The 13898-nt window shown below is 43.0% G+C and overlaps 1 protein-coding gene across 3 annotated transcripts in view; it reads right to left on the bottom strand.

The window, feature by feature from the left end:
* MBOAT2 (membrane bound glycerophospholipid O-acyltransferase 2) overlaps window positions 1-13829 on the bottom strand; it is a 145687-nt gene extending 131858 nt beyond the window's left edge. Inside the window, exon 1 of one of the 3 annotated variants that reach the window (XM_063696073.1) lies at window positions 13504-13829. Coding sequence is in view for 2 of the 3 variants with exons in the window: in XM_031008144.3 (XP_030864004.1) it covers window positions 13504-13578 (75 nt within the window). In the remaining variant the exon portion in view is untranslated. The remainder of the gene's footprint in view (window positions 1-13503) is intronic. The other 2 variants (XM_031008144.3, XM_055377458.2) reach the window with 2 other exon arrangements.
* Window positions 13830-13898: the final 69 nt, after the last annotated feature.

Raw genomic sequence — 13898 nt, 5'->3', positions numbered from 1 at the left:
AGGTGCAATGGCAGCCATGGCTACCATTTATAGAGTACTCATTACACACTACACTCTTGTGCACACAGATAAACTCACACAGTTTGTAAGGGATGCTACGTTGCAGAACCACAACTGGAACACAGGTTGACTCCTCAATCCACGACCTTAGTCACTATAATCTAAATATGTGAAACACGTTTGTTTTTTCATTTGCTATATCATCAAACCCTGCCAACTCGACCCTCCGCTCTCTGAAATTTGAGGCCTAGAAAAAAGCCTGGCAATCAATACTGAATGAGCTAGGCTGTCCCTTCTTTACACTGCAGTTTCCTTAACTAGAAGTTGCACCTTTGCTCCAGGATTCCGAGAAAATTTATACTTTCTCCTTCATTTCACAAGGGCTAAACTCCAATATCACACATTTATCAAATCTGGAGATAGAGACAAAATAGGAAAAGTAGTTTAATATTTTTATATTATTTTCTAGTGGTTCCTGCTTTCAATAAAATACAAAAAGGAAAGCAATCCAAGTCCAGCCTCTGGCACTATTCCAGTCTCTTCTGTCTTTGCTGACATGGTACTAACATCCTTTTATCTTTAATATACTATTTTACTATTAATTTCTAAGAATTTTTTAATCTACTGAAGCATTTCCTACCCAATGAAATATTCATTTAAAAATTATTTAATAGATCACTTTATAATCCTATAAAGTAAAACTCTGAGTATATGCCAAAAACCTTCTTGGAATATTTCTCCATTAATTTATATTTCTTATACCTTAAAAAGAAACTTGAGTCCTTAGAAATGAATTCCTTCAATTCATATAAAAACTGCAACAATACTTAGAATTAATTTTGATTAACATATCAGAATTTCCATCCAAGTCTAATAGACAGCTGAGGCTCAATGTTTGATGCCAAGTTTACCAAAATTTTCCTTTACTATGTGGCTTTAAAAGTATTTTCCAAGAACAAAAGGTGAAGACATAACTAGTCTCATCGTACAACAAATACACAAGGGCTATAATTACAGCACCCAACATTATAAGCTTATACTAAGGACCCCTTAACTATCTCCAAAGATACTAAGTACTAGTTCAACAAACCTCTCCCCTGTCCTCTACCTTCATCTTCTTGGCTCTACTTGCAAACCAAAAATCTCTGTCACTGCTATTCTTGGGATATAGGTAATAAGAACAGCTGTGTCAGTCCTACTATCAGAAAAGGCATGCTGACACTCACAGTGAAGCACACTACAGATTAAACCTAAACTCCAAAGCTGATAACTCCAGAGTTATCACAAAATAAAACATTTTGGCCAAAAATCAATATACACTTTCTAGAAAAACGAAAAACTGACAGGGACTTATCAAAACCTTTCCAAGTATTACTTTATTCCCCTCCAGCTAGACATTTATTTTAATGTCACATACCATAAAATAGCCTTGACAATGTAAACCAATTAATAATAGTAATACTGGATCTGCAAAAAGAATAAAATGATAGTAGTGTGAAATTCCAACCTTCCACTGTAACGGGGTATTAACTTTCAAGATTATTTCCAAGATGTGATCTTCTCCAAATGAAAAGAACTAGTCAGATAAAATTTGAAACTCTTTCAGCCAATTTAAAACGGTGAAATATAAGAACTGTATCTTCAACTACTGCTTGACATGGTTTCCAAGCATTATGTAGTCCTCAGTGCCCTGCTCTGGTTATAATCTCATTTGTCAATGTTCCTTTTAAGTCTCAGAACACAAGTGTACTTCAGATTGGACTGAACACCACAAACTTAACAGAAACTGTTACCTAATTCCTGGTGGCCAATAAACTAAATCTAGTCTAGATGTGTTATCAGGGCTCAAAAACAGAAAACTTAAAATTTTACCCCAAATTTAAAAAATCCTGTTTTCACAAAAAATCCAAATTTCCATCTTCCCTTGACAAATCAGCTTTGGCAGCACCAAGCCAACATTCATTTATGGTCACCATTAGCAAAAGTGAGTAGGGGCTTTCCCTTTAGCCTGGGAATGGGCTTTCAGACGGTCATGCTGTCCACACCTCAGAAAACCCATGCATCTGCCTTTCCATTCATGTTCCTTCCCTGGACCCTCCAGACATCTGAACTTGGAATTTATGTTGGGATTAGCTATTTCGCCTAACCTCACAATCTGGTCAGCTAAGCAACACCATACAATAAACACAAACTCCCAGGGCTTGTTGATAAAATGTACTTCCGGTCTCAAGTCATTTTCTGTCTACATAATTAATTTCTAGACCTTTATTGCAGGTCTTTACATCTATCTTGAAATTTAATATTGTTAAATTAGATGCATCCAATTTTACTTACTATTTATTGAGCACCCAGTAGATAAATGGTTTTCTAACTACTTGTTCTGTAACAGGCAGCACCTCTCTCCATTCGTTCTTTTTGTTTGTTTTAATACAGATTTGTAGGTCTCGCTACATTGCCTGAGCTGATCTCAAACTCCTGGACTCAAGGGATCCTCCTGCCTTGGCCTCCCAAAGTGCTGGGATTACGGGCATGAGCTACCGTGCCCAGCCTCTCCATTGAGTTTTAACAAGTAAAGTATCACTTAGATGTTTTTCATGTATATATTGTAGTTTTAGCTATAATCTAGTTTCAAAAAGAAAATTAAAAGAACCAGAATGTTTTGTTTGTACAAGCAGGGAGCTACCTATTTTATTTTAACATATACCATACATGTATTGAACTACTTAAATATATCTAAAATTATATGTTATGTATCACCCTGACCTTCCACTAACACCTAAGTCTGGCAGAGAAAATCTCCAAAACCTGAAAAAGTTTCTACGAGATGATGGATTAAAATGGGAAGCTATGTCTTTGTCCAACGCCTAGACAGAAGCAAGGCATGCTGGTCAGAGCTTGGGACTTCCCAGAAGAATGTGGTCCACGGGGTTGGCAGCTGGCTGGTCGCCTGGCTCAGCAGAGCTTTCCCCCACTCCACAGGGACACGGGTTTACCTGTTCCTTTGAGCTGCTCTGGGAGGATCTGTCAATGACTCATCTGCTGCTGCCAAAAAGCCAGGCTTCCCTGGACTGGATGGATGGCTGGAGGACATGGAGGGTGGGTGAGATATCCCAAAGGAGTCTTTCTGGAGGGCCCTACTAAAGGGACACTAAAAGTGGCAGTCCTATGTTCTCTATCAATAAAAACAATTGTGCAACTGCAGGCTTCTTTTATCTGAATCTCTTGATTAAAATGCTCATAAGCTTCTTTTTCCAACCACACCTGACACTGTAATCATCCAGCTGAAAATAGTGGTACCTCTCAGAATTATCTTCAATTCTTTTTGAATAATCCAGCCAAAATCCCCCAAAATTCTTCAACGCTTTGCATGTCCTCAGTCTCCTTTTAAGTAACCCATTTTAAAAAGGTTTCTATCACTCACTTCTTACCTAAGAGAGACGTGCTGCACGGTCCTTCAGTGAGCCTAACCACTAAAGGCATCAGAATGCTCAAGACTCCACAGTGGTAAGAGGCACAGACCAGCTGCAAGAGAAAGCAGCTGCAGAGTGACCAGAAGCTGATTAGGGGAGCTCAGTCTGTGGAGAAGCTTGTCGGCCAGTGAAGTGAGTGTCCAGATTCCCTAGCCCCTAACCTGCCTTCTACCTAGCCCAGGAGGTGTGAGTGCCAATGAAAGACAGGAAAAGTGCACAGTTCCCAGGAAAAGTCCCCTGGGAACACCCAGCATGACCCCACTAGACCCACTAGACCGCATCCCTCAGAACCCGGCCTTCCTAACTTCCTCGGCAGGACCTGGCCCTCTCTACCAGGCTAAGTGCTCCAAGGAGCTGCGGTGTTTTATGTCTGAAAAGCACTGCATTCAACTGCAGTACCTCCGCTGTACCCTGTGTCTTGTTCACCACCTGGCATACATGAGACACTTCACTCCTTGCAAAATGGATGACAGAGAACACTCTCCTAGGCTCTGAAGAATGTAAAGCCTTAAACAGCATGGTGCCCTCTCCAGCCCCTGGAAAAGCACTTAAAGTCAGCAACACCCAAAACGCCAGGTTCTGACTCTGTGTGCGTTGTCTCCTCAGTGCTAACCACAAGTCCGTGGGGAGACACCCACTACGTGCCCTACTTTATAGATGAGGAAACTGAAGCAAATAAAAGATCAGCACCTTGCCAAGAGCACACAGCTAACAAGGGGCAGTCAGAAGCTGAGCCAGTCTATGCTTTCATCACACCAGCCCTGCGGACTCTAAACATGCTCCATGCCAAGAATGGTCCTAGGCAGACGGGACACAAAGATGAGTAAGTGGAGGTCCTTATTCTTAAGGAATTTAGTTTGGGAGGGAGACTTGTAAAGCAAACAAAAAAAATCAATGCTCCAGGTGTTATCAGAGTAGAATACAGTGAAAGCGGGGCACTAGGGGACTGTTCGGAGGGCCCTAACCAACATGGCAGCCCAGGCACTCTCTCGCAGCACTGCTTCCTGGAGTTGGAGGGGTACTCACATATGACAAGAAGGCAGTGGAGAGGGGCGAGAACCCCGCATGGGATCTTGCCATTAACTCCTTCCTAAGAAAGAACTGGATGACACTGGGCTTCTGCTGTACAGAAACAGGACAGGCTGGTTAGTCCAGAGCAAACGAGAGAGGCAGATCAGGAATACCAGGGGCCTCTCTTCTCTCGGTCCTTCTCCAGAACACTGGCCTCATGACATAAATGCTGCATGGGATGTGAGACAGCTGTGTGAAGGGGCCCCAAGTCATGGGTCCACCTGGAATGCCTGCAGCCTGAGGCAGAAGAATTACAAATACTTAGGGCATGTAGGTGTAGCATGCACGAACATATCATGCACGCAAGATACCCAAAAAGGGAGGAAAGGATGGGGCAAATCTTAAAACGCTTCATCAAGGAGGCATAGGCTTTAGCTGACAATTGAAAAATACAGATCTGCCAAGCCAAAAAGTGTAGCAGGGATTTCAAGAGGAAACAGCTTAATCAAAGGCAAGGAGTTAAAAGAGAGAAAATGTATTGAGGAGCATTTTAAGTAATTGAGTATGCAAGTACTTTAAGCAGCAGAAAGCCAGGATTTAAATTCCAGCTCGCCACTTCTGCATACGTTGCTCTAAGCAATTTACTTGGCATGTGTGGAAAGAGTGTGAGAGTTTGTCAGGGGTTGGGGGTTGAATAAGCCATCCTTCTGAGGGTCCAAGCCTACCCCATCAGACAGAGACTTTCAAAGGTAAGCTCACAGTAAGAACAGAACTGCCACATAATCCGGCAATCTCACTACTGGTTGCAGTGAGCCGAGACTGAGCCACTGCACTCCAGCCTATCTCAATCAATCAATCAATACAATTTTTAAAGGAGGGAAAAAAGAATCACATGGAGCAGGCTCTCTCACAGAGTAGGCCAAAAGGGACACTTGGCCCAGGCCTCCCATTCCGGAAGGACCCCAAATGTAGACGTTCAACATTTTCTACATACGAGATTATACATACAGTCAGCAGAGAGCAGTGACAGGACTGAAGGGAGATGTGTACACCATCCAACTTTAATATTGTCTTGTTTCAGGGCCAAATTGCCTAGAGTAGAGTACACAGTGAATTTTATTTTTCCCTTGTGACTATATTGTCAATAGCACAATTACACTGCCTTACGTTTTGGCGAGTACATGTTAATGTGTTAAATATAAATATTTTTTAAAAATACATTCCATTTTAATAAACTTTTAATAATATGAACAGCCTAAAAACTTTGGCCCAAGTCTGTTATCTGTGATGGTGGTGGGAGGTGGGGGGAAGCAGGAGCCCTGTCAAAAATGCAGACTCCCTGGCCCTCATTGGGTATAGCCTGAGTAGAGCCTGGGAATGTACACTTTTAATAACAATCCAAAGTGATTTTTGACACAAGTGGTCTCGGAGCCTCACTTTAAAAATGCACCGCAATGGCTCGGCAGCATGGAAGCTGTTAAGAGTTTTAAGCAAGGAAGTAACTGATGAGTGCTGCATGTCTCAACATTTGCCACTGGATTTGGTTCTGAGTATCAGAGAAGGAAGCCTGATTATAATGGTTTTAAAAGTGAACTGGAATTAGGAAATCAACTATTCTTTCAAAATGTATGACTGAGAAGAAAGAGACAAAATAAGAATGTGCATAAAGGAGTCTGACAACAGGTTTTTTATTTGTATTCATCAGGTAGAGAAGTAAGTCATACTGAAGCAACCCTAACGTCCTGGATTGTATTTAAATGCCCCTCCAGATCCACTCTCCTCTCTATTCTGTGCCCCCAAAGCACCAACTTGTCCTCTGAAGTAGAACCCAGCAGGAGATGAGAGGATGGGAGAAGCGAGAGGCAGGGGCATGCTCTCCCGGCTGCAGCCCTCACTCAGGTTCGCTGTAGGCTGGCTGCGTCCTTCAACTGGAGGCCATAGCTCTTCCTCCCCTGCTGTGAAGCAGCCCCTGCTCCACAGCCACTATCTTGGGGTTCTGCTCCTTCCTTCCCCCTTGACCCTCCACATCTAGTGCAGCTGGCTCGGGAACTTCGCTATTCCTTGCTGATTTCCCAAGACCTGCCCACATCTTTGTAAATAGCTCTTTAAGATACCTGGTTGCCTTAGCTACCTACTTCAATCTGTATCTCCCAGCAGAACCCTGAATGATACGTATAACATTAAGCAGAATGTAAATGCCAGAACAATGCCAAATCCAAAATACTCTCGTGGCTCAAATAAGGAAGCAGTCACATCAGATGGGATTCAGAAAAAGATTCGTGTGCAAGGTGCAGTGGATACAGGAAGGACGGTTAGGATTGGGAAGCCATGGTAGAAGAGGCACGTCACCAGTGCCTGTTCTGATCTCCTGAATCCTGAGCCTACCTTTCCACCCATCAGCTGCCCCAGTTGCCACACACTACATACTGAGAAAAGCCTGCTTCAATCACCCATAGCACGCATAAAAATCATTAAAAGACCACTCTGCTGAGGGTCATATTTATGGCTGCTTTTATTTTAAAGGAATCTTACCAAGTGCTATCATTGTAGAGTCCCACCTGTTAAACCAACTGGAGCCAAAAGCTGAGTGTGAGTTGTTTTTATTTCCCTGGAAAGTTGGCCCTGATGGACCCAATAAACAGAGTTGAAGGAGATGAAGGCTGTTTGTACCTACAGAGGCAGTAACAACATAGGCAGCATTTTTAAAGCAGGGAGACAAAGAGCTCTTGAAGCAGTGAGGAAGCAGAAAAACCACTTTTGACTCCAAATTCAAAACTAGATTTTAATCCTAGTTTAATCACTGTGTGGGCATACGACCGAACCCAAGCCTTGTATTTCCCTTCCTAAAAAGCAAGTCCTAAAGATTAAAAATGAAATACATATGAACAGATGTTAACGTCTCAAAATAAAAACATAAATAAATTCCAGAAATTTGATAATTTGTAAAGAGGAAGGAACTGTGCATCAAACATCTACTACAGGCCTGGCATTTTACAAAGATTATGGTTTCAATCCTCACAATAACCTACAAATAGGTACTACTACTTATTATTATCCTTATTTTACAGATAAGGAAACCACGGCTTAAAGAAAAATTTAGTGTTCTGCCAAAGAGCACAAGGCTGGCAGAGTCTGGCTGCCAACCTAATCATGCCATTTCCACTACACCACTGCCCTACTACTTCCTCTTAATGAAGGACATGGAATACAGGGAAACCTACATTAGCTGCAATTGTCAGGGCTCGTGGTATTTTGCTCAGCTGCTCTGAATTAAACGCAGAGGCAGTTTCAACTCTCTTTACTATTGAAAACATCTTCAAAATTTAGTAGTTCACTTTCCTCCTCTAAGTTTTTATTTATTTTCTCTCCAACTTGGTCCAAAAAGAATTTGGGCAGCTTTATCAGTTAATAAGACAAACAGAGAATCATGGAATTTTAAAACTAAGCCCAACACACATAGAGGAGGAAACTCATTCATGTATAGTAACATATCTAAAACTGTTAACTGACAGGAGCTAAAACACAGATTCAAGATTCTCAGTCCCATATGCCTTCCTGATGAAAAGGAATCGTTCACAGCAGACTGTCCGGGTTTTCAGTGTTCTCATGATGAAGACTAATGCTCATTATGAGTGTAAAAGTAGACAGGAGAGAGAAATGAGTTAAATATTTATGTTCTAAACCTAGAGCATTCAAATGGCAAGTTGAAAATAAATCTTTGATCTGCTTGTTTTGTTGCCATTCACCTTCTCTTCCTAAAAGTCATACTCTTAAGAAGGCTCAATACTGAGAACTTCACCTGTTTCTTCATCTATAAAATGGAATTCATCATAGTACAGACCTGCAGGAAGATTAAAGAAGTGAATGTTTTCAACTACTCTTTTCCCTAACATCAACTTCACTTCACTGGTTATCTGCACGGTGCAGGGGAAAAGCGGGGGGCGGGGGTTGGGAATATATAGAAAAGATCAGTCAATGAACTGTCCAAAAAGGAAACAAAGATCTCGTAAGCCCACAATGCTTTCTCTCCCTTACACAGCATCATTTTCTCTGTGTCAACCACAACCCCTAGTCCTTCAGTGTCGATTTCAGGGACCTTCAGTTGCTCTCCTCCTTTCCCTCCAAAAATATGATCTAAAACAATGATCTACCAAAAATATTTGCCACATATTATTAAGACCATAAACTAAACCTGACCTTTTTTATTCAAATGGTAAACACCATACGTGAACGCACACACACACGTGAAGCTAAATACTTCAGGTCTTGAACTTTATCTGACTTCACCAGGTGTTGTGAGGATTTGATTAAATAATATAATCTGTGTGAAACAGCTTTGAAAACTGTATTAAGTGTTAGACATTATAATTATTATCTGACTTTGCAGGATTAGTAACATATAACCGTTCCTCCTTCCCCTTCCCCGTCCAAACCTTTCAAAAGATCCTGAGTCTCCATCTTGCCCCTCTCCCTGCCCGGAATTCAGCATATTATCTGTAAAACAATGAATGACCCCTGTCCCTAAACATGGCTGTTCAATGACTTTATACAGGCCAGCTTCATCCCTAACTGGCCTTCTGCCAAGTATGCCATCCTGGATATCACATCACTAGGGAAATTTACTGTAGTTTCATAGCAGTAATTACAGCATCATGAGAAATAAGGACAGAAAATGGTTAAAAAGGCAAGGAAGAGATGGGAGGGAGGGAGGAAGAGGGAAAAGGCTGGATAGCAACCTCAGTTTGGTAACCGGGAGTTAGGCAAATCGAATGTAATAGCGTACAGGATATGTTAAGATTGAAAAATAAAAACACTCTAAAAAATAGGTTGATCTGGGACATTTAATTATTTTGTTTCATTTTGGTGCTCGCTTTCGAGCCTTAAAAATCCAGCACATCAGCAACTATTAATAATAAAGAACACAGATACCTTCAGTGATTCCTGATGTCTAAACAGCACACTTGGGCCTTTTCTTGGCACAGCTCTTTCTCAGTCCATTTCCCTCTACAAAACCCACTCTCCATACATTCCTTTAATCATAACCACCTACTAAACATTACCTAGAAATAAAGTCATCTGGAAAACAAGGCCTAGAAAGGCAAACATCAGATGCCAATACTTCCTATCTTAAAGCATCATGTAACTTCACTTGATAATAGTTTCAACATTTTTATTAAAATTTAAGGCCTATTGAACAAATACTACGGCTACCTAAATTCCAATACCTCTGGAATTCTCAGTAAAAATTAAACAACCCAGGAGTCTAAGGCAAAGTATTTTGCTTCTTTTCCTTCCCTGGCCTCAGCCTAACCACAAAACACTTCCTCCTTTCTGCTACCTTGCCCTGCAAGGTGCATTCTCACATTCCATGCAGACCCATAATTTCTATCATCTCATAAATTCCACACTTACCTAGTAAAAAGTTAATTGTTTTTCTTACACTAAAGTCCTTTTCTTCCTCGGACATCAAACAACTGCTTTTATAATTTCCCAATTTTTCAAAACATTGTTAATTAGCACATACCAAATTAACATACTAACAAGTTATATTTTTACACTTTTCATTTCCTGATTTGTCTTTTTCCTGTTGAATCACACTATGTGATTATAACAAATTCATAAGATTTCTCTCAACTTGGAATAAATGATTTACATTATAAAAATTTTTATTTTGCTCAATTTTAAAATAATGGATAAATGACTTTAGTCATCCAATTTTACGAAATTGAGTTTTTAGTTATTCCAACAGCTTCATCAACAAGAAAGTCAACTCTAAGGTGCTTCAAAGAACAACTTATTATCACTATGAAAAGTTAAGGCTTGTGTGGTATTAATCCAATATTTTAAAGCCTTGCTCAAAGAGAAAACAACTCAAACTACAGTCATGTGTCACTTAATGATGGGGCTATGTTCTGAAAAACGCATCATTAGGCAATTTTGTTGCTGTGTGGACACCATAGTGTACTTACACAAACCTAGATGGCATAGTCTGCTACACACCTAGACCAGATGGTACAGCCTATTGCTCCTAGGCTACAAACCTATACGGCAGCATATTGTACTGAATACTGTAGTAAGTAACACAATAGTAAGTGTGTATGTATCTAAACATAAAAAAGGTACAGTAAAAATACAGCATAAAAGATTTAAAATGGTACATCTGTATGGGTCACTCACCATGAAGGGAGCCTACAGGACTAGAAGTCGCTCTGGGTGAGTGACCAGGGTGTGAATGCAAAGGTCCAGGACTTTACCGTACACCACTGTAGACTTCATAAATACTCTACATTTACGCTACACTGAATTTATAAAATATATTTTCCTTTCTTCAATAATAAATTAACCTTGGCTTACTGTAACTTTTTTACTTTATTGTTTTTAATTCTTTTATAATAACAGCGTAAAACATACTGTACAGTTGTATAAAAATATTCTTCCTTTATATCCTTATTCTATCGGCTTTTTTCTATTAAAATTTTTTTAATTTAAAAAACGATTAAAAACTAAGACACAAACACACACACTAGCCTAGGTCCACACAGGGTCAGGATCATTAACATCACTGTCTTCCACCTCCACAGCCTGTCCCACTGAAAGGTCTTCAGGGGCAATAACATGCATGGAGCTGTCATGTCCTACAATAACAATGCCTCCTGGAACATTTCCTGAAGGCCCTGCCTCAGGCTGTTCCACAGTTAATTTTTTTTTAAATAAATAGGAGTATACTCTAAAACAACAATAAGAAGTATAGTAAATACATAAACCAGTGATACACTTAGGATTACCAAACATTACGTACTGTACCTAATTGTGTAGTATACACAATGTGCTAGACTTTCATAGGACTGGCAGCACAGTAGGTTTGTTTACACTGGCATCACCACAAACACATGAGTAATGCGTGGTGCTACGACATGACAATGACTACAGCTTTACTAGGCAATAGGAATTGTTCAGCTCCATCATAATCCTACGAGACCACCATCAGACATGTGGTCTGATGACCAAAATGTCACTATGCAGTGCACGACTGTGCTATACAAAGTCAGGGCTACACATGGCTGTACAAATTTAGAGCAGTCCCAAGGTACCAACTTAAGACCTTTAGCTAATAAAGAAGGATGTCAAAAATTTTAAGTGCTGTCACTTTCCCTTGATTCTCCTGCTTACTTCAGTACTGAAAAGAACTTTCTCTGGATGCTTAAATGCGTTCATTAATAGCAAATCACTTAAAAAAGTTATAAGAATTATATAAATGAATAGGTATTATTAGCATAGTCAAGAAAATATTTCAGCATAGCAGGGACGGGTAGGGCTATGGCAGACATGGAGCGGGAGGGAAAGAAAGATGCGGGAGAGAAAAAGAGAACGTGAACATGTGCCCATCTCTCTGAAAGAAATGTAAATACATAAACCTATCTCCCTTGCTCCTCATCAGCAAAGAACTTTTCAACAGACACCCACCCTGCATTTGCTGATATACTGGAAGTAGCCTATTTAAGGCAGGAGTGTGATATGCTAAAAGGTCATACACTGCACACCAGTGTGGAAATGTCAGCAAGAATCCTCCGCGGCGCCGGAAGGATGAAACACCCTAAATTCTGGTCAATTTATTAATAAAGAGAGAAGAATATTTTCTTCGAATACACGATTAATTTCACTACCATACTTTATTAGCAAGACACACATTAGAACTCTTGTTCAAGATAGGTGGGGGATAGGTACTTTACTATTAACCAGAAGTTATGACCGCGATGTGGAATTTCAACAGAAGCCACAATTGTTTAACACTCCTTCGACATACTTAAGGCGATTTTATTTAAAACAGTAAAGTACAAAGCAGCTAGTATCCTAATGTCAGGTTTCCAGCTTGCTGCTATGGAAAGACGTCTGGACAAGAAGGAATCCCGTATTGAAGTGAAATCCCTTAAGACTAAATGACAGCAGCACCTTCAAGTTCAAGACAGTGAACCAGTATCCCGTGTGAAGTCCAAACACTTCCAGGTTAAGTACACTTGAAATAATTGTAAGCAAAATTTCCAAAGTTAACTACCTTTAGCCTGGGGCTAGAGCAATCACCTAACTATACACCCCCGCCCCCCACCCCCCGGCCTCATTAACAACTTCCCTAAATCTCACTGTCACAACCAAATACTTCCAAACTTTCTTTTCTCAGTAAAAATGGCGCTGCTTTTCCCATCACAATGCTGTTTATTTCTCAGTAATCCTTAGGCCCTTTAAACCATCAAACTCGATTGGCCTCATTTAAATACCACCCTTCCCTAGACACTGTCAAGAGCTTTTCTGAGGGCTGGGCAAGGAGGTAAAGCGGCTGCATCAATCTACAAGCTTGCCACTTTGTCAGCTAGAATCCTGGGATTAACTCCGACTTTTCTTCATAACCTGTCTGCCTTCCCCCAAACTGTTGCCTCTGTCTCTCTTAAGCCACAATCCAACGCAAACTGTCCCCAAAGTGCAGTAGCGCTTAAGCCTCTCCGGGCCCCTAGCACCCATCGACGCCGTCTCGAAGGCACCCAGCACACCCAGACCCATGCATCGGCCTCTCCAGGGGTCGCTCAGAGGCGCGCGCGAGGCAGGCAGCACCACGCCAGGCTCCCCAAAGCGCAGCCTTCCGCACCCTTTCTACAACCCGGTCCATGCGCACCGGGGGCTGCTCCAGGACCCGACCACCGGATCCGAGCGCCGCTGCCGCGAAGGGCAGGGACCGCATGCACACCCGCACGCCCATACGACCACCCTCCCCGGGGGCTGTTGCCGGCAACAACGCCCGGCCCACCCCCGCTCGGCCCGGGGATGGGGAGCTGAGGGCGCACCCAGGAGGGAGGGGGCTCTGGGACAACAACCGGCTTGTTGCCCCCTGCCTCCCAGGAAGCGGCGGGTAGGGGGGCACCGGGCGCCCGGCCCCAGCCCCCACCCTCCTCCCGGGCCCCCGGTCGGGTGGCACCGCGGCGGGGAGGGGCGGCGAGGGCGCGACGCCCGGCGCCAGGGCGCCTCGGGGTACCTGGTCGATGGGCAGCTGCACGGCGTTGCTGAGGGGCTGCAGCAGGGTGGAGCCCGTGGTGCTGGTGGTGGCCATGGCCGGGCCTCGGCGCTCCGGCCGCCCGCGCCGCTCGCCCGCTCGCGCTGTGCCGGGCGACGACGAGGATGGGGATGCAGCGGCGCGCCCGCCCCTGGGCCGCCCGCGGTCGGAGCGCTGCGCGGGGAAGGCCGGGGAGGGGCCGGGGGCGGTGCCCGGCTCGCACCTCCCCCTCCGCCGCCACCTCCTCCCGCGCCCGCCGCCCCCGACCGCCCTGCACAGGCGCGGCCCGTCCTGCCGTCGCCCCCGTCGTCCCCGCCCTGGCGCCCCAGCCGCATCCCCCGCCCCCGACTTCCAGCAGCTTCCAGCGGCCCCCTCCC

Source organism: Gorilla gorilla, chromosome 12 (assembly GCF_029281585.2).
Source record: "Gorilla gorilla gorilla isolate KB3781 chromosome 12, NHGRI_mGorGor1-v2.1_pri, whole genome shotgun sequence".
Lineage (NCBI taxonomy): Eukaryota > Metazoa > Chordata > Mammalia > Primates > Hominidae > Gorilla > Gorilla gorilla.
The sequence above is the reverse complement of the archived record's forward strand: the minus strand, read 5'-3'. Positions and strand labels throughout refer to the sequence as shown.